At 34.6% G+C, this 19,637-nt stretch overlaps 1 protein-coding gene across 1 annotated transcript in view; it reads right to left on the reverse strand.

Annotated features, from left to right (window-relative positions):
- Nucleotides 1-213: 213 nt before the first annotated feature.
- The window catches only part of LOC150102016 (uncharacterized), a 136,437-nt gene continuing 117,013 nt past the window's right edge, over nucleotides 214-19,637 (reverse strand). Inside the window, exons 10-11 of the mRNA XM_090400187.1 lie at nucleotides 2,256-2,407; nucleotides 214-1,128 (exon numbers count right to left, since the gene is read on the reverse strand). Coding sequence (XP_090256313.1) covers nucleotides 1,032-1,128; nucleotides 2,256-2,407 — 249 coding nt within the window. The 3' untranslated portion in view covers nucleotides 214-1,031. The remainder of the gene's footprint in view (nucleotides 1,129-2,255; nucleotides 2,408-19,637) is intronic.

The following is a 19,637-nucleotide window of genomic DNA, read 5'->3' on the forward strand; positions in this document are numbered from 1 at the left end:
CTAATGATAATAGATTTTATGAATAATTTATTAATATTATCATTTCAATTATGAGCATGATTAAACAGTTTTCATCTATCAAGTAAAAGAAACTAGTCAAGTCACTTTTTAATGGCTTATAAATATGGATTGTATCTTGCCTGAATTGAAATATTCTCTTTGAAGTGTGTGTGTATAACAATATACTATCATGAACTGGAAGACAACATAAAATATATTTAATTCAACTTTATTTCATAAAAGTTTAAAAAAAATGGTTATGATAATTTTTGAATGATGCTCTCTGGAAGATAGCAGCTATGAATGTGCTCATAGCCTATATTTACTTAACAAAATCTTGTACATATTTTTGGTTCCCTTGTATTCATAAACAGTCTTTGAATGATACTAGATGTGTTTAACCCATCCTAATATAGAAAATAAAACAAACTTCTCCCAAACAGTTCTAACAGTAACACATTTGCAAGTAACTTGCAGAGTATAAAAATAATAAATCTAAAAGGGAAAAAAGTGGCATGCTGCATAGCAGCTGAACAACAACAACACAGTAACCTTTTAAGGAACAAGTGGAACAATGCACTATTGAAAGATCAGTTTCAAGAGATCAGAGAAGCATATTTATTTTTCACTACTATTCTTCATTAGGTGAAGAGCAGCATTTCACAACTTCTCTGAAAATTACCTTTCATTTATAATCCCTTCTCCACAATTAAGTGACTTAAAAAATGACATTATATGAAATAAAATATTTATACAAGATATATGAGGGATAATTTTTAAAATGTACAGAATTCTTATATAAATTACAACAAAAGATAGGAATTATATCTGCAGCACCATATTAAAACTTGCAGCATATGCAAAATTTGCACAGAAATGCCTTTAAGCTTCGGGCACAAAATTCTGTACAGAAACATCCATTAAATGCTAGTGTAGCAGCATGCACGTAGGCAATAAATTTCTTTGTACTTTCGACTAGATTTCTTCACTGGTGCAAATTTACATTTTTTTTTGTTTGCTAACTGATCTGTTCATGAATTACTTTCAACATGTTTGTCAATTTGTTCTTGTAGTACTTCTACTTCCTGTTTCAGAGAGCTAAGACATGCTTGCAAATTGCTGAGTGGTCTAATGGAGAATGATAAAAATAAAATATTAAAATATATCATATTTCCTATAATTTTATAGTTTGCAAAATTATTTTCCAAATAATAAAATTATTTATCTATATTTTTGTTTTATCTATTTATTTTCCTCATCATATATCCTCCATTAACATGTTAGCATGTAATGGCCAAAGCTAACTTGGCTTTAAAGAAATCCCAATTTAATATTATAAGTTAATCCTATCTGCAGATATCAACTGTGTATGTACTCTCTGGCTGGTTTGTCTGTCTATCTCATATGACAACAAATCGTGTTTCCAGGACCAACTTTTCCTCCATATGGAATCAGCTAATTCCATTAGATGAAAAACCTTATACAGATTCTTTGTTCCCCACATGGAATTTAAATCTAGGACTTTTCTACCAGAATTGTATAGTGTATACTGGCATATGGCTATTATGCATTATGTCCACGGTTAAAAATATATTGGTGAATGTATAAATATATAGTAAAACAAAATGAAGTTTTTGCATACAAATCAACATATATAAAATTCTAAAGAATAAAATTTGTATGATATAGGTTTAAAATATTTCTGTAAACAATGATATAAATTAGTGCATTATAAAAATTTAAAAACATCAGATATATTTGATGAGCCTTATACATTCATGCAGATGAATGTATAAGGCTCATCAAATAATCAAATATATCTGGTAAAAATGTGATAAAAATAACTGTACTCATTACAAACATGAGGGCAGTCTAACAAAAAGTGATAATGGTTCAAATTATTGAAGAGCATTCACACACAGGCATATTAGGGTTTTTTGTTACATAAGATAGACAAACCAGTCAGAGAGAGAGATGGATAGCCTTGTTCACAAGAGTTTAAAATGGCTGGATGGCACACACAACAAAGTAATCAGAAGAGTACAGAGATAGATAATGGACATTCTATAGCCTTGATATATATATATATATTTTTATTATGAGGATAGATTAAGAGCATACCAACTGCAGGGTTTGGTGGATAAAAGAGTAAAACTCACATAAAGTCAGAACACGGAAATAAATACTTCAATCTACTTTGTAGCAAGCAGTACAATAACTTATATAAATAATATTGAATAAACATTTCTACTTACTTGCTTTCTATCAGCACCAAACTTTGCTGTAGTAAACTATTGATGTAGGCTTCATCCATCAGAGCAGGAGGTTCGGGAATCTGATGACTTAAAATAACATTTTCAGCATTTTCTTCACCACTATTCCTTATCAATCCTAGTGTTTTAAGATGCTAGAAGGATCAACATATGATAATTTAAGTACAGGCTTCTTTGGTTTTAAACAAATTTATGATTCAAAATGATATTGATTCACCAAATAACTAATTATATTTAAGATTTTACTAACCAACCACAAGTGCCATGATTATTTGACTGATAGCAGGTGTGACAGTACTTGGGGGGGGGGGGGTGAGAAACCAAAGGAGTAGTTCTAACACAAAGAACAATCTTTATCATGCTTGAGGCACACCTCTTCCTACCCCTATTCAATCTGCCTAGCACTGAGAAAAATATTTCAGGTCCTTCTTCTCCAATACAAACATTCCATTTTATGAACCACTTCAGTCAACAGCAATGTGTTAAATTCTGAACATTCATTTTTGCATGGTGCAAAAGTACCAAGCACCATTCATTCTCAGTAAGTTTTCTGTTGCAGCAGGATTTTTCTTTCCAGAACATCAGGTTTTTCATCTTGTAAAACAGGCAAACAAACTGGCCAGAAAAACACATGCAATTTAGACACAGAAGCAAATGCAGATAAGATTAACTACCCTATCATAAGCCAGTAGGTTTCTAAGAAGCAGTATTATTTCTCGACCATGAGAGCCACTGAACCTAACACACAATTGGATAGCTTGCTATAATGAATTTTTTTAGCACAGCATTGTACCTACTGGAGCTTTTGTTGGGAATTTTATGGAGTTTGTTAAAGTGGTGTTTGTGTTAGAGTTAACTTTATATTTTATGTGCATCTCACCTGCAAAAAACTGTAAACCTATCATTGGAACCTTGCCAAAGAGACCAACATGCCATTTTTTCAAGGCATGTCAAGGCAAAATCATCTACATGAAGACTTGCAGAAATATTCAAGCCAAATTAGAATTCAAACCTACATTCTGTTTGATAGAGTGCAGAGATAACATCCACTTGGCAAACCAGGACAGTTCTGGAAGATCAAAGTTTGTTATTCTATTCAAGGGAGGAAATAATTATTAGAATGTGTGGAAGAAAATATGGACGAGGAGACTAGAAGCAGATCTTCCACAATTAATGCAAGATCCATATAGGATTTTAAAAAAAAAAAAAATGCATGTATTTTATTTTAAACAGAAGCTGTATCTCAAGCTTTATGTTCATGCAACAATATTTGTTACATAGTGAAATTTTCATATGGTAGTGTGAATACAATTCTATTTTCTATTTACTTATTTTGAATAATATTAAGGTTTCTTAATATTAATGTTTTTTTTCCTTTAATCCATTCAAGAAACAACTTTTTAATTAAAGTAATTACTTTTAATGTAAATTACATTAATGTGAGGTAATTACACACTAAATGAATCAAGAAGTGAAAGAACAGTGGTAGAAAATATTCAAGAAGAATACGGTCAGAAAATTCATCAATACTTCAGGTAGAAAAAGCCATCAAAAACAAGAAATGCAGCCGAAGTAGATTATGCATAGCCACTGTAAAGTTTTACAGTGGCTATGCATAATTAAGAAGGCCTGTTCACAAGGTCGAATTCTGGATTAATGGAGTATAACAAATTATACCTATAAAAACTGCAATAAAGCTGAATGTAAGAATTACAGTGGAAGAGAAACAAGCTAGATTCAGGAAAAATTGTAAATATAGATTTTTGTAAAAGTCCAATAGTCAGATTTTCACTTCAAGACAAATAGTTAAGAAATAAGTGTCAAATAAAAATAATTTGTATTAAATTTTGTAGATCTAGAGAAAGGCATATTGACATGGTGCTATGTGAAAAGTGCTACAATTATATGGTGTAAATAAGATATATCAAGCAATATATAGCCTATATTTTAGTTGTTTTAAGTCAGGTTAGATTGAAGTACATGAAGATGGTTTAATGTAATATTGGGCTTAAGAAAAGGATGCAAGTTATCTACAGTGCTATTCATAATTTACATAGATCACTTCATTAAGGAAAGTGGAATTAAATCTGATATCAAAATTGGAAATGTTAATCTCAGCTTTTTATTTTATGCAGATCATGTTATGCTTTTAAATAAATCCAATACAAGTCTCCAAAGATTCTATACTAAATAGCATAACTACTTTTGACATGACAATCAGCGGTTAAAAGATAAAAACGGACAGAAACATTGAAAACATCAGCTACATCTTGAATGGAGAACTTGAAAAAAATATTCAAGGTATTTAGGAACAATTTTTAGTGAAGACAGCAAATAAAATATGGAAATAGACAGCAGAATAAACAAAGCTAGTATGGTGGGAATTCAACTGAATAAACTTATATGGAATAAGACAGAAATTAGTCAAAGCACTGGACCAGCTATATAAAAAGATAGTGTTCAAACCAATTTTTAACTTATGGATCCAAGAGCTGGGTTAGATATAAAACTGTTAATCAGAAACTACAGATATGAAAGTTCTGAGAAAAATTAGAGGGGGGGGGGGAAGGAGTTTAATAGATAGCATAAATGGCAGAATCATATTAAAAATGAAGATATTAGGAAGGAACTTGATATTGTTTTACATCAGGAATGTGCTAACATTCCTGATGTGCTATTCAGGAATGTGCAAGCAGAGGAAATCTAAGAGATATGATTGCTTAAACAGAATGTGAAATTAAAGGTTAGCAAATTAGGTGTGTTTCCAGGATGATCAGGATCTAGATGGATTGATACAGATGTGCCTTCAAAGACCAAATTATAAGATCTGACAAAACTGGAGTCAATTCCTAACAGATAACACACTAATTTGGAGGAAAATTGTAAATAGAAAGTTAGTAATAATATAAACTTATCACAGAGCATTATCACAGTATCCCCCCCAAAAGACAAATCAGGAATTTCACGATTGTTAAGATACAGGTTTATTCCAGAAAGTAGATTCAGAAATGGATTAAAAGTATTTTAGGAAGAGGAGTGGAGTATTCTAAATATGATTTAATTTTGTTTAAAGCTGTAATAAGGTGTTCTGGAATATATTAGCAAAAAAGAAATATGTTCCAGTCTAGAAGCATTGGAATAAGGCATGTAAAGTGCAGTAAAGCAAGTTTATCTGATAAGAAAGGTTGGGTATTTCTTGTATTTCTGTATTTATTAAGTGATTTATTGCAGTGATATGAAAGCGTGAGACATCTGATAATGAACATATCTAACGATTCACATTTTTCTGAAGAAAATAATTTATCCTGCTTTAAGTTTATAAGAGAATTAAAATTTATTTCCTTACATCTTCATTAAATTTTAAAATAATAGATTTCAACCCTGTGTTGAAATCTGGCAGTAAAATGTGTATGTTACATCACTTTAATATTTAAGACACTTTCAGAATGTTAAATATTAAACCATACTATTTTTTATTATAAATAAGCTAACTGGCATCCTTAGCCACAATGAGGCCGAATTCCCCTTTAGTTTTGTAAATGAAACTAACTACTTTTTATTTCTGTAAGCACAATGGACTATGCCGAGATGTAATAACTAAAGCCAAATAATTTAGTCAGCTGCTACCCAGATGTGAATTTGTTTACACTGAGAAAAGAATGAAGAGAGAGTTCAGAGAGAAAAAAGATAAGACAGAATATGCATATATTTCAACCTTTTAAATGATAAAGGTTTTTTACATTCATTGTTGTTTGTATAGTATTATTTTCTAAGTTGAAGGGCTTTGGCCTTCAGTTAGTCTTGAATTCTGCCTAAATTTTACAACCATATCTTAGTAAAAGATATGGTTGTAAAATTGTAAAAGATGTTCATAGCCTTAGGTATGAACATCTAAAAAAGACAAAATATGTGAGGTTACTCTAAAAACTCAACTATTTATTTCCACATGCACCACTTGACACAACTTACATAAAATATTACATGTTAATGTCTGCTGACAATAGCCAAAGTAAACATTGAGTGTAGTCTATTAGATATGCCTACTTAACAGCAAATAGCACTCGATCCTCAGATTGGCCTCAAAGCTGTTGAGGCATGAACTCCAAAAAGCTGAAGGTTTTCTGCAGGAAAGCCAGTCCATACATATTCAATCATACCTTGCAATTCATCTGAATGAACTGTGGCAAATCCCTGTCACAAACAACTAATACTTGTTCCACAGATCCAACTGTATTGATATACCATGAAGGATGGTAACAACATTTCTAGCAGACTTCCAAACAAGAAAATGCTCAAAGAAATCAACAACACCTTTGACCTCATCATCTGAGTCTTAGCATGGGTGGGATCCTGAAGTAATGAAGGAAAAGGTAAGATGGTCCTACTACACAAGAGTAAAAAGACAGGAAGCAAATTATAAGTTAGCATTTCTATAATTATAGTAAAACTCTGAACAGCTGGTTATGAACAAAACTTCAGAATGGACACATAGGAATACAATATTTAATATTTAATTAAAGATAATCAATAATTAAAGATACAAGTTGCTCCAGTCCCGAAAATACTTCAGATGCAAACTTGCTTGCTTGCATTTGGATAAAGGATTAAACCAAGTATATAATTTCTTGATATCTTTAATTTATAGTATAATCAAGTGGAAAAACTTCCAACTATCTCTAATCCAGAGTATTTTAATAATAAGGTATGACAACTTTTGGCTACTCCAATATGAAAATATGACTCCTGCATTACTTCAACCTTACTATCACTTCTGGGTCTGGCTCCCACTGATGAGACCTCAATAAAGGTTAAAACCAGTCTGGGTAGTGACCCTTCCCATAATTATACATGTCTGCAAGGAGATGTGCTTTGCATTATGGGATACTAAGGTAAGTGATGTGAAGTCTTAGCTTTTTTATATGAATTGTCCCAGTCCTGAAATTGCCTCAGGAGCAACTGTTTGCTTACACTTGGATAAAGGATTAAATCAAGTATATAATTTCTTGGTATCTTTAATTTATAGTATAACCAAGTGGAAAAACTTCTGACAGAATGCCAGATGGAAGATTTACTGCATAAATGAAAGTAGATGAAGAAAGCTAATATGTTGGTTGTAGATGAGAGAGAGAGAGAGAGAGCAGGTGATTGACAAGTATTCAAAAGCAGTGTATGGAAGAATAAACAAAAGAATCTTCTTTCCTTTACTTAGATGTGAAGTAATACAGAGTCTGTTTTTAAACGGCTGCTGTTTAATAACAGACTCTGTATTACTTCACATCTAAGTAAAGGAAAGAGGATTCTTTCCTTAACTCTTCCATACACTGCTTTTGGATACTTGTCAATCACCTGCTCTCTCTCATTTGCAACCAACACTCTGCCTATAACAGGTATTATAGACCAAGGATAATAACTGTCAGTTTAATGTTGTTTAAACATAAGATTTTGCAATTTTGGATGATAGAAAAATGAAGACTGTTATATTATTATTACACCCTCCATGGAGTTGACAGACTCATCGTGGGAGGTGCATTCAACTGACAACATATTTATCATATAGAATCTTAAAATCCTTAACAGTTCCTTGCATTAACAACACATTCAGGTAATGCGTTCCATTTACTGACAATTCTGTATGTAAAAAATCTATTCTTCACCCCCCCCTCTTCACCACACTTTTACTTAACGACTCCTGGTTCTTCATCTCTCACCTTCTACTCTTTTTATGATCCCCTCTGGATTAATTTAATAAAATCCTCTTACTAACTTAAACGTCTCTATCATATCACCTCCTCTTCATTCTATCCACCAAACTTTGCAAATTACATTTTTTCAACCTCTCTCTCCATGGCCAGCATTCCAAACTCCCGATATTATCTTAGTCACTTGTCTCTGGAACCTCCCCAATGTCTCCACATCACAATGAAAACCAGGTGACCAGATATGAGCACAATAGTCTAAGTGTGGTTTGACCAGTGCCTTATACAGTGGCACAACCACTTCCCCCTATCCTTACATGTCAGAGTACTTCTTATTATAGCAGCACTAGCAATATGCTTTTCTAAACTTCAGTCTACTGTCAACCATCACTCCAAAATCTCTAATCTCATCCACTTCATGCAGTACGGCACCATTGATATGGTACACAGCCTCATATTTCTGCACTCCAAAATGCAACATCTTGCACTTATTGATATTAAAACTACAACCCCACTCTTTTTTCCAAGTAAAAAGTCTACTCAAATCATTCTGAAGGGATTTAACATCAGCAGTGCTACTTATAATTCTTCCCAACTTTGCATCATCAGCAAATAACTGAAGATCCCAAATCAGTCCGCATGATATATCGTTTACAAACAAGTTAAATAGCAAGGGCCCAAGAACAGAACCCTGGGGCATGTCACTGGCTACCCTTCTTTTTTGAGACACTGCTCCATCATACACAACCTGTTGGTATCGTTCAGCACGCCAATCTCTGATCCACCTATCTATTCCTGTCCTCTGCAGCTTGTACCAATTTATCATGTGGTAAGTGTTGATTAATTTTAACGGTATAGATGAGAACACAGACTGATAAGAAAATAACTATTAACTTATTGCTGATATTTCGCTGGTATTCTATCCAGCATCTTCAGAGTATGCAAAATAACCACAATCATGTATAACAATGGGATTTTTGAACAATTGTAATGTACAACACAAAGACTAAAGTCCTAATTAAGTGCCATCTATGTTGGGGGGGGGGGGGGGAAACAGACAGAAAACAGGTATTAATTTGGTCTTAAGATGACCGTCTCCCAAATCTTTGGCAAATTTATACAGCCATGCTTGTTGAGGTTTGGAGTATGTTTTTCAAGGCTGTTGATTCCAGGAACAACCTCTCTGACTTATAAAAGCTTCTGTGCAGCACTTTTGTTTTTTTCCCCAATCGATCCTGTGTGTAGGAATATCTAACACATGGTCTGCTAAACCTGACTTGCCATAGTGCCAGATGTATTTTTTATGTTCGCTGAGGTGGATGTCCACAGTTTTTCCCTGTCTGTCCGTAGTAAGCTTGATCACACGAATAGGGCACTTCATAGACTCCTGGATGTGATAAAGGAGAGACTCTGTCCTTAGGTGAATGGATGAGGGTTGCTAATTTCACATACGGTTTAAATACGGTGAATAGCTGATGTTTATTAAACACTCTGGATATCTTTTCAGATGTGCCTTTAATGTATGGGATGGTGACAATTTTGTTGTAGTCTTCTGTGGTAGACAGTAGAGCGGGGGGGATTTCAGGAGAGTATTTAGTATTTTGTCTATCTTATGGGGATTATAGCCATTGGCTAAAAAGATCCGACGTGAGCGAGTTCAGCAGTGAGAGCAATGTCACTGGAATAAATTGCTCTAGCTCTGTGGGTTAGTGCTTTTAGAATACCATATTGTTGAGATGGGTGATGGTGTGATTGTTTGTGTAAATATCTCCCTATATTGTGAATTTTCTATAAACTGAGAATGATAGGGAACCATCTGAAAGATGTGTGATTAGTGTATCCAGGAAGGGCAGAGAGTCATTAGCTTCCAGTTCCATTGTAAAGTGAATTTGTGGGTGTCGGCTATTTAATGAGCTAAGAATGTATCCAATGCGTCTGGGTCACGTGGCCAAATAGCAAGCACATCATCAACATAGTGTAGCAAAAACTTGGTTTGAGCATGGCTGTACTGATAGTTAGCTTTTCCAAGTGTTCAATGTAGAAGTCAGCTAAGGGGGGGGGAGCCCATTGCTGTCCTGCATCTAATTGTTTGTATATTTTCCCTTTCCATGTAAAATAATCTGCCTGTACTGTGAATTTAAATGGAATGGTTGAAATATATCAGGGGAAATTATGACTTTAGTAAATCAAGGGTATCAATTAACAGTACATTTGTGAATAGTGAGGTGATATCAAAACTTATCATTATGTCTGAACTTTTTAAAAGTATGGTTTTCTAAAATACTTTTTTAGGTGGGTAGAATTTTTACAAAAGAGGGAGAATTGTTTGTGAGAGTGGCTAGTAGTTTGGCTAAACGTCTAGCATGTTTATATGTGGGACTGTTTATACTATCCACAATAGGGCACAAGGGTGTACCTTGTTTGTGAATTTTTGGTGCTCCATATATCCTAGGTGTTTTAATGTGGAAAGGGCCCTGAGTTTGTTAACTGTTTCTTTTGGCCAAGAAGTGACTTTGTTCAATAATTTGCACACCTTATTCTTTTGCGAGTTGATGGGATCCTGATCTCTAATTTGGTATGTTGACTGATCTTGTAGAAGTGTGTGCATTTTGCTTTCATATTCTGTTGAATCCATCACCACAGTTGCATTCCCTTTGTTTGCTTTGGTTATGATAATGTAGTTATTATTGTGTAGCTCTTTTAGAGCAATTATTTCTTTATGTGGGATATTATTTTTGAGAGGCTTTGAATGGATTAGGATGTTGGCCACATCTAAACAGATGTTGTTGGCTGTTGCTAGAGGCAACACTCCCTGTTCAACGGAAGCCATTATTTTGGTTTTTGGAACGTGCTTGGGAGCAAAACTGTGTCCCCGACTTAATACACTAGTGGCTTCTTTGGTTAAGGTTAACAATGATAAATTCATGATGCGATCCTTATTGCAGTTAAATATTAGAGTATAAGAGATAAAATGGAACATCTAGAACTAATATTAAATGACCTAGATCATAATATAGATATTTTAATCCTAACAGAAATATTGATACTAGCCTATACTATTTAGAAGGGTTTAAAAAATACTATCACTGTAGGCTCTTTGCATGAAGACATTTAACTATTAAACACATTAGCAGTACAAAAATGGAAACAGACGAGAATGTTAACATTTACTTAGAGAACTACAATTATTAAATAATGGCTATTTATTCTTTTATGCCTTTACACAAGAAATGGATGCTACACTACATGATATCAATTATGATAATGTTATTATAATTGGTGACATAAATATTGATCTGCTAAGGGACAGCCATTATTCTCTGGATTCAATGGATTTATTAGCCACGTATGGCTTTGAGCAACATATAAATGTCCCAACAAGGGATTCCAATGGCTGTGCTTCGTGTTTGGAACATATGTTTGTAAGAACACAAAGTCCAACTAAAATCAAGACAGCAGTGTTAAAACAGCCAATCACAGATCATTTTCTGATAGCCATAAGAATCCATCTACAGACACAAAAGATGTCAGCGTTCAGTATCCTAGAATAAACTACAGTGTGCAAAAACATAAATTAATATGATATTAAATGTCACTGTCCACTGTCATACTCCATGGAAGCGGGCACAAACTAATGAAGCCATGGATAATGCAAGACATTAAACAATGTATAAAACTCAGAGATAAGATGTATAAAAAACACAAAAAATACTATCAAAATGAACACCATGAGAATAGTTTCAGATATTATAGGAACCAAGTAAGCCAATAATTGAAAGAGGAAAAACGAGTATTACCGTTATGAATTTTTGAAATGTGAAGGTAGTGCCAAAAAACAATGGAAATTTGTAAACAATATACTGGGCAAAAATATTTGAGAACCAGCACTTCCAAGACTTAGTAAAGAGGACAGCAATCACATATTTTTAAACAGTGAAAGAACGTTAGCAAACAGATTTAATAAATACTTCGTAACACCCAATGAAAAACTTACAAATAGTCCTAATATTCCACTCATAAATTGCGGACTTAAAAGAAATGAGAGTTCAATGTAATTTTTCCCTACTTGTGAGAATGAAATCAAAAATATTATAATGAAACTTAAAAACTTGTGCTCCGGGCCACAATAGTATTAATGTCAGAATTGTGCAGGAATACCAGGAATATCTGATAGCTCCTTTGATGACTATCTTCAATCTATTACTGACGACTGGTGTTTCCAACAGAATTTAAGAAAGCTGTGGTAATACCAATATATATAAAAAAGGATGCAAAAATGATCTAAAAAACTACAGGTCAATCTGCCTACTCCCAGTTTTCTCCAATAATGGAGAATTATTGGAGAAAATATTGGAGAAATTAGTAAAAAATAGAATAGCAACTTTTTTTTTTTTTTTAGAAAAAAAAAAACACTTCTCTAAGACCCAGTACGGGTTTAGACAGGAACTATACAGTGAGCACACACTGCTGAACTTCACCAACTTGATTTATTCATCACAAAACTCTAGAACTGCAGAAAGCTTTTGACACAGTATCCCATGATATTTTATTTAAAAAAACTGGAGAATATAGGAATTAGAAGCTGTGCACATGATTGGTTTAAGAGTTATTTAACGTCTAGATCACAAGCAGTAAAAATCAACAAAAGTTATGGCAATTTCGTTCAGGTAAAATGTGGTGTTCCCCAAGGTTCTGTGTTTGGGCCAGTACTATTTATAATTTACATCAAGGACTTCTGTGACCTACAATTATCAAGTGAAGTAAATGCCTTTGTAGATGATACTGCATTGATATCCACTGCAAATTCTGTAAATGAAATGCGAATATGGTGAACACAGATTTGCAAATAGTGACAAATTGGTTTCATGTGAACAAACTCACTCTCAATGCTGGAGAAACAAAATTTATAATTTTTAAAAATAATACACCTAACAGTAAAACCAATTTTTCCATCCATATATTCCTACATAACTGGAATTGTAAAAGTAACCAAAACTGTAACTGTATGGAGATAGAAAACATGAATACTATAACCTACTTAGGAATAGACAGCAACTTAAGCTAGAAACTACATATTACAAAAGTATGCAACAAAGTAAGATTTATGCTATCTCGAGTCTTCTTGAAGAGATTCTTAACTCTGATAATGTTAAGAACATTATATTTCGTCTGGATACAAACTGTTTTACAGTACAGTATTCTAAGCTGGGGAAGAACATATCACGCCACACTGACACCATTAATCGCTTTACAAAATAAATTAATACACATTTTAACCAACATTAAATAAGAGACACTACAGTGAATGCTACAAGAATATTAAAATAGGTGTTAGAGTTGGAATAGTTAAAGCAACAATTTGGAGTATTGCAAGTTATGGAAATGAGTCATGGACACTCAGAAAGAGAGATATGGAAAGAATTAATGAATTGGAAATGTAGTGTTATAGAAAGATGGAAAAGATTAGGTATACAGAGAGAATATCAAATCAAGAAGTTTTAAGAAGAGTTGGGATGGAAAGAGCACTGCTCAAGAATATTATGCAAAGACCAGATTTGCAGGACATCTTCTGAGAGGTTCTTCGAGACACTTGACAAGAACTATATTAAGGAAAGTTGAGGGGAAGAGAAGACGTGGAAGACCAACTAGAGAGTGGTTCATTGACATCGTGGAATGGACTGGTTTAAGAATGACGGAGGCAACAGACTGAGAAAAATGGAGAAGAGCTGCTCATCTGTTGCAACCCTCTTGCTAGAGGATGCTACCAGATGACGACGAAAGCGCAAAAAGAAATAATACACAAACACTACATCTATTTGGCTCCAAAAAACATCAATGACTTACTGCTCTTAATGTGAAAGGAAAACTATCATGAATACATAGAGAAATCTGATTAGACAGTACCTAAATTTTTATAAGAATATTGAAAATTTGTTTAGAATAATTGTATAAAAAGTAATTAACCAATTTATACCAAGAGAAATTAACCAATACAAAATATTCAAGTAATTACTAAACTGCACTGTTCTTATTCCACGAGTACATATATGTAATATATATATACATATATATTATTCTCTGTAAATATTGTCAATATTTTTGTATACTATTATCATTTTTTGAATTAATGAACTGCATCGTTCTTATTCTACATGTACATATATATATATATATACACACATACCCACACTTATTATTCTCTAAATATACTGTCAATATTTTTGTGTACTAAGATGAAAAGCCAAACAGCTATTTTTTATTTATTTTTTCTAGCGAAGTTAATTAAATTAAGGGGATAAAAATCCCATATTATTTCACAGCCAATATGCGAAACTCTAAGATCGAAAACTACGATCTAAGAGTTTCATGCCAAAGAACTATCGGCGAATCCAAGCGTAAGTGACCACTTGGTAGTACAACACCAAGGTAACTCGAAGCAAAGGTGGAGCAAGCTCCCTCACTATCCTTGATATTTTCTCATAATGTAAAAACACAGCTCCTAGGAGATGTAATACTGTAATTACATTATGAGGAGAGGTCACTACCCAGACTGGTTTCAACCTTTTTTGAGGTCTCATCAGTGAGTAGGTAGACCTGGATGATATCAAAGTTTAAGTGAAAAGAACTTGCATACCTTCACTATACGAATGCCAGAAAGGTGTGCCCATACATTATATATATAACTAAGATGAAAAGCCAAACGGCCATTTGGCTTTTCATCTTAGTTATAGTCTTAGTGGGACCTGGGCTTTGGCGCGTAATCAAAAACATGTACGCAGAAGTCTCTACCTAAATATCTATTAATGGGTTCCTCTCGAATCCAATTCTTATAAAAAAAGGGATAAGGCAGGGTTGCCCGCTAAGCCCTCTCCTTTTTTCATTAGCGCCGGAACCCCTTATCCGGAAAATTGATAATACTCCCCGCAATTAGAGGAATCCCGTTACCCCCAGTCTCCAGACAGAGCAAAATTGCAGCATATGCTGATGATTTAGTGGCTACACTCAGAGACTCCGAGTCTATCTACATCTATTTCGGCATTGCAAAAATTCAGCATAATCAGTGGTCTCTGCGTAAACCCCCAAAAAACTAAAATTAAAATTTTTGGAGATTTCCATAATACGTGCCTTCCCTATGGTTTAACACCGCAAACTCAGTCTCTTACATTACTTGGCATTCCATTGCCCGTGACTCCAGTATTGCCCTCAAAACTACTGGAAGCCTGTGCGGAAAAACTAAAACCGCTTAAACCCAACTACAGTCATACCCCGAAGTTATGCGGTAGGTGGGACCAACAAAAAGCGCGTAAGTCGAATTTGCATAACTCGGGTATAATTCTGCATACAAACATACAAAATATTAGTTAATTGGGACCAAAGGTTTACAAAAACACTTATATTTTTTAAGAAATATAATCATAATTGTAGTTTTTCATACATAAAAAAAAAAGAAAGTTATTTCGATGTCAATGGTTTCATAAAATCTAATAGATTCGTCTGACAGCATAATGTCTTTTACTTGTCACGCAAAATTTCTTCATAGCAAGCTAATGATTTTTTTATTCCTTACCTTGTGGCTACAATTCGTTCCTCGTTAGAATCTATGTCCTCCAAAATCTGCAAACCTTTCTTTTATGATTGTTCTTACTGTGGATTCCTGTAGATCGAACTTCTTTGCTAACTCACAAATTTTCATTCCACCTTCAAAATCCTTAATAATGTTGAGTTTTGTTTCCAAAGTCAATGTTTTTCTTTTCTTGCTAGCTGTAGAAGAATCAGACTTGCTTCCTTTGGACGACATTATTATTTTTTATGTGATAAAATTTTTATCAAGAACATAACATTAAACAATCGCAAGGTTTGTAGGCTATAAAAATCGTGTATGAATGAAGACTGTGCGAAACACGTCAGTGCTTGTGCGACACTGGCGAATGTGGCCCGCGCCAGAAAGATATGACTAGAGATGAGGCGTGAAGCGGGATGAAAATACGTACATATATGAAACTCCAGATTCGCGTAAGTCGGGGTATGACTGTATTTCTCATTTTACGGAAGAGCAATAATTATCAAAACCATTATTATGCCAATGTACATGCATACAATTAATATTTACTGATGTTAAGGGAAGAGAAGAAAATCAGCTTTACAAACCAGTGATAGAATTTTTCTGGAATAATAGAAAACACGAAGTCAGGAAAGACTATCTAAAATTAAAAACCATTCAAGGGGGGATTCTCACTTCCCAGTTTTAAATGTTTATTTTACGCAAATACTCTTAAAACCATACGGAAGGCTAACCATATTTCAGGCAACTTAATTAAATACTTCCTAGGACATTTCCTTCCCTACTTCAGGATCACGGGTCATGCTGGCCCCTGCACGGAGGTTATGCCTAAATGGTATTATTCACTTAGTAAACACATCAAAAAATTTAAAACAGAGGGAATAGATATATTAAAATTAAAATCACAAGCAGTATACTGGGAATTTTTCCAGCTTTTCAGATGTGATAAGCCAAATTTAGATACAAATATGGAAATCCTATTCCAAAACATCAGGAATAGCTGAGGATAGCCGTTTCACAGGGATTTAGCATGGCAAATAGCCTACGAACAACTCCCTGTGAAACTGATGAAGTCCCGCTATAGACCAAGTCTGTGCGACCCCTTCTGTGACATTTGCCAGAGCGTTGAAACAGTAAAACACTTCTTTTACTTTTGTCCCTCCGCCCAACGTGTCTAGCAAAGACAAAGTACAGTGTTGGGAATCCCGATGCTGACACTGGAGGAGGTCGTACATCTGCAATTCCCCCCTCTGGTCAGAAAAATCCAAAAATTCATAATTTTTTTGATCAACGTGATCACGTATCGCATCTGTGCAAGAGTCGTAAGCGGACTCTATTTCTATCTGCCAAAGTTTCTAGCCCAAGAAAGGCATCTCCTAGGAGATTACAAATTTGTAAACAAATGGTGCAAACCACCCATAATATGTTTCCTTATACAGAGGCAAATAAAACCCTGTCTCTTCCTATAAGGTAATCCACAGGTCTTACAGTTCAACAAACAGGAGGGAGTCAGCCTGAGAACCCGAGCAGCGAAGGCTTACGTCGAGGCGGTGCGGCTCCTAGTGAGCTGCATCACTTGGGCCAGGTTCTTCCCCCAAATCTCCGTTCTAGAGTTTTTTCACCCTTCAGTCACCCTTCAAAACAATGGATCCCTTTAATTCGGCACTAATCTAATCAGTTAAGTTCCAAAATGCAATCCTATATAATTAAAGTTTAAAATGTTTTCAGTTTTTCTTTCTTATAGGAACAGGAGACATCTACAGACACATGGTTTAATTTAATTTAAGTCAAGTTTTTTTTATATATAGAGCAATAAGTGTTAAGAGATGACATCTTCAGACACCTGGTTAAATCTAGTTTAAGCTATGGGGTAAAGTAAAGTACGTTTAAAGTTTTATTTTCAGAACAGATGAGAAGAGATGACATGTACGGGCCGTTTAGCCACAACCTCTTTGTTACATAGCTAAACAGGTTGACTGAGGACTCTTTATTATCTCTTACTATCATACTCTTTTTTGATTTGGTTTTGATGACGATGATACTATCATACTCTTCCCCTCTTACTACCTGCTGATCCTCAGCACGCTTTATACTCCAAAGGCTGATGATGAGAGACATGAACTACCATTCTTACTCACTGATGAGAGCTCAAAAAAGGTTGAAACCAGTCTGGGTAGTGACCTCTCCTCATAATGTAATGATAGTATTACATCTCCTAGGAGCTGTATTTTTACATTATGAGAAAATATCAAGGATAGTGAGGGAGCTTGCTCCACCTTTGCTTCGAGTTGCCTGTTGCCTCGGTGTTGTACTACCAAGTTGTCACGCTTGGATTCGCCGATAGTTCTTCGACATGAAACTCTTAGATCGTAGTTTTTGATCTTAGAATTTCGCATACTGGCTGTGAAATAATAAGGGATTTTTATCCCCTTAATTTAATTTTTGGGGTGCTCAAGGGTCAAAGCTGTATAACTGAGAGCAGACCTCCACATAGCCTTTAAAAAAATGCAGTGAACCGACCAGGGCTTCTGACCTAATGTCCAATACTTACCTTCTCGTGGTGCACCCTGCTGGGTATCTACTTTGATACTGAACGAACGAGGATGGGCTGGCAATTTGGGATTTAGCCGACCAAATTGTATTCTTATTGGTTAAACCAAAATAAAAAATGATGGTACAACATGACAGAATTTCATGCTGGCTGAGGCGTCGCCCCGGTTAAATAAGGCCCCCGTTGTTTTCGCCAGGGAACCAGGGCGAACAGCGAAAAGTCAGCTACTGGAACAAATCTGAAAACAAACCCCAACTCAACATCACCAGAGTTAAAGATCGGTACTATCAACGTAAGAAGCCTGAATTCCAAAGAAATGGAGCTAGCTGAGGAATTAGATAAGTACCAGATCGATATAATAGGGGTGACTGAAACAAAAAAGACTAAAACTGGTGAGATCTTTCTGAGCAATAAATACAAAATGTTATATTCAGGCAATGACAATAAAGGAAAAGAAGGAGTAGCCATAGTATTCAACACAAAATACGAGGCTAATCTTCTTGAATGGCAGTCAGCTTCAAGTAGAGTAATGTGGGCAAATATGAGAATGGGGAACTGGACAATGAGACTTATTTGTGCCTATGGTCCCACAGAAGGTTCTACTAAGGTAGAAGTGGAGAAGTTTTTTGAGGCTTTAGAAAAAGCAACTCACACAATGAAAAATGAAAAGTTGGTCCTTGTTGGGGATTTAAATAGCAGAGTAGGAAATGATTGTCAGACATACAAAAATATTTTGAGAAAATTTGGAGAAAAGAGCAAAGCTAATAATAATGGCAAATATCTGTTGGATTTCTGTTCAGGACATGGACTGGTTATTACTAACACCATGTTCCAACATGAAAATGTGCACAAATTCACATGGAGAGAAGAGGCTAGGAATAAGAAAAGTCTCATTGACTATGTCATTGTTGATAGTGATGTTTTCTCCCTGGTGCAGGACACCAGAGTGTACAGAGGATTTGAAATTGGAAGTGATCACTATTTAGTCTTGAGCAGGATAAAATTGAATTTCACATTGAAAAGAATAACACGTAAGAAAGTTATTCTTACGTGTTATAGAAAGTTATTCTTACGCGAATAAAAGTTGAGCAGCTCTCAGATGTGAACTGTAGACTAAAATACAGAAAGATTATTGAAAAGAAAATTAAAGAGTTTGAGAACAGGAATCAAACCTTGGAGATTCAGTGGCAAACTCTGAAGAAAACATTGATTGATTCTGTCAGAGAGGCATGTGGTGAGGTTGTGTGCAAGGATAAAAAAATCAGAACTCCCTGGTGGACACAGGAAGTTAAAGAGGCAGTGAAGGAAAAGAAGAAAGAATATCAAAAGTTCCTGGCAAATAAGTCAGCTTTTACTCTTACAGAATACAGAAACAAATGTAAGAAAGCTAAAAAGTGTGTAAAACTAGCTAAACAAAAGTCATGGGAGGACTTTGGTAAGAATATAGAAAATAAATATCAAGAAGGTGGCAAAATATTCTGGAGGTTGTTGAAGAAGCTTAGGAATGGAGGAAAGAGTGCTGTAAGAGGAGTTAGAGATGATAAAGGTGACATGAA

Source organism: Typopeltis vanoorti, chromosome 11 (assembly GCF_054136105.1).
Source record: "Typopeltis vanoorti isolate ZY-2024b chromosome 11, IOZ_Tvanoo_1.0, whole genome shotgun sequence".
Taxonomy (NCBI): Eukaryota; Metazoa; Arthropoda; class Arachnida; order Uropygi; family Thelyphonidae; genus Typopeltis; species Typopeltis vanoorti.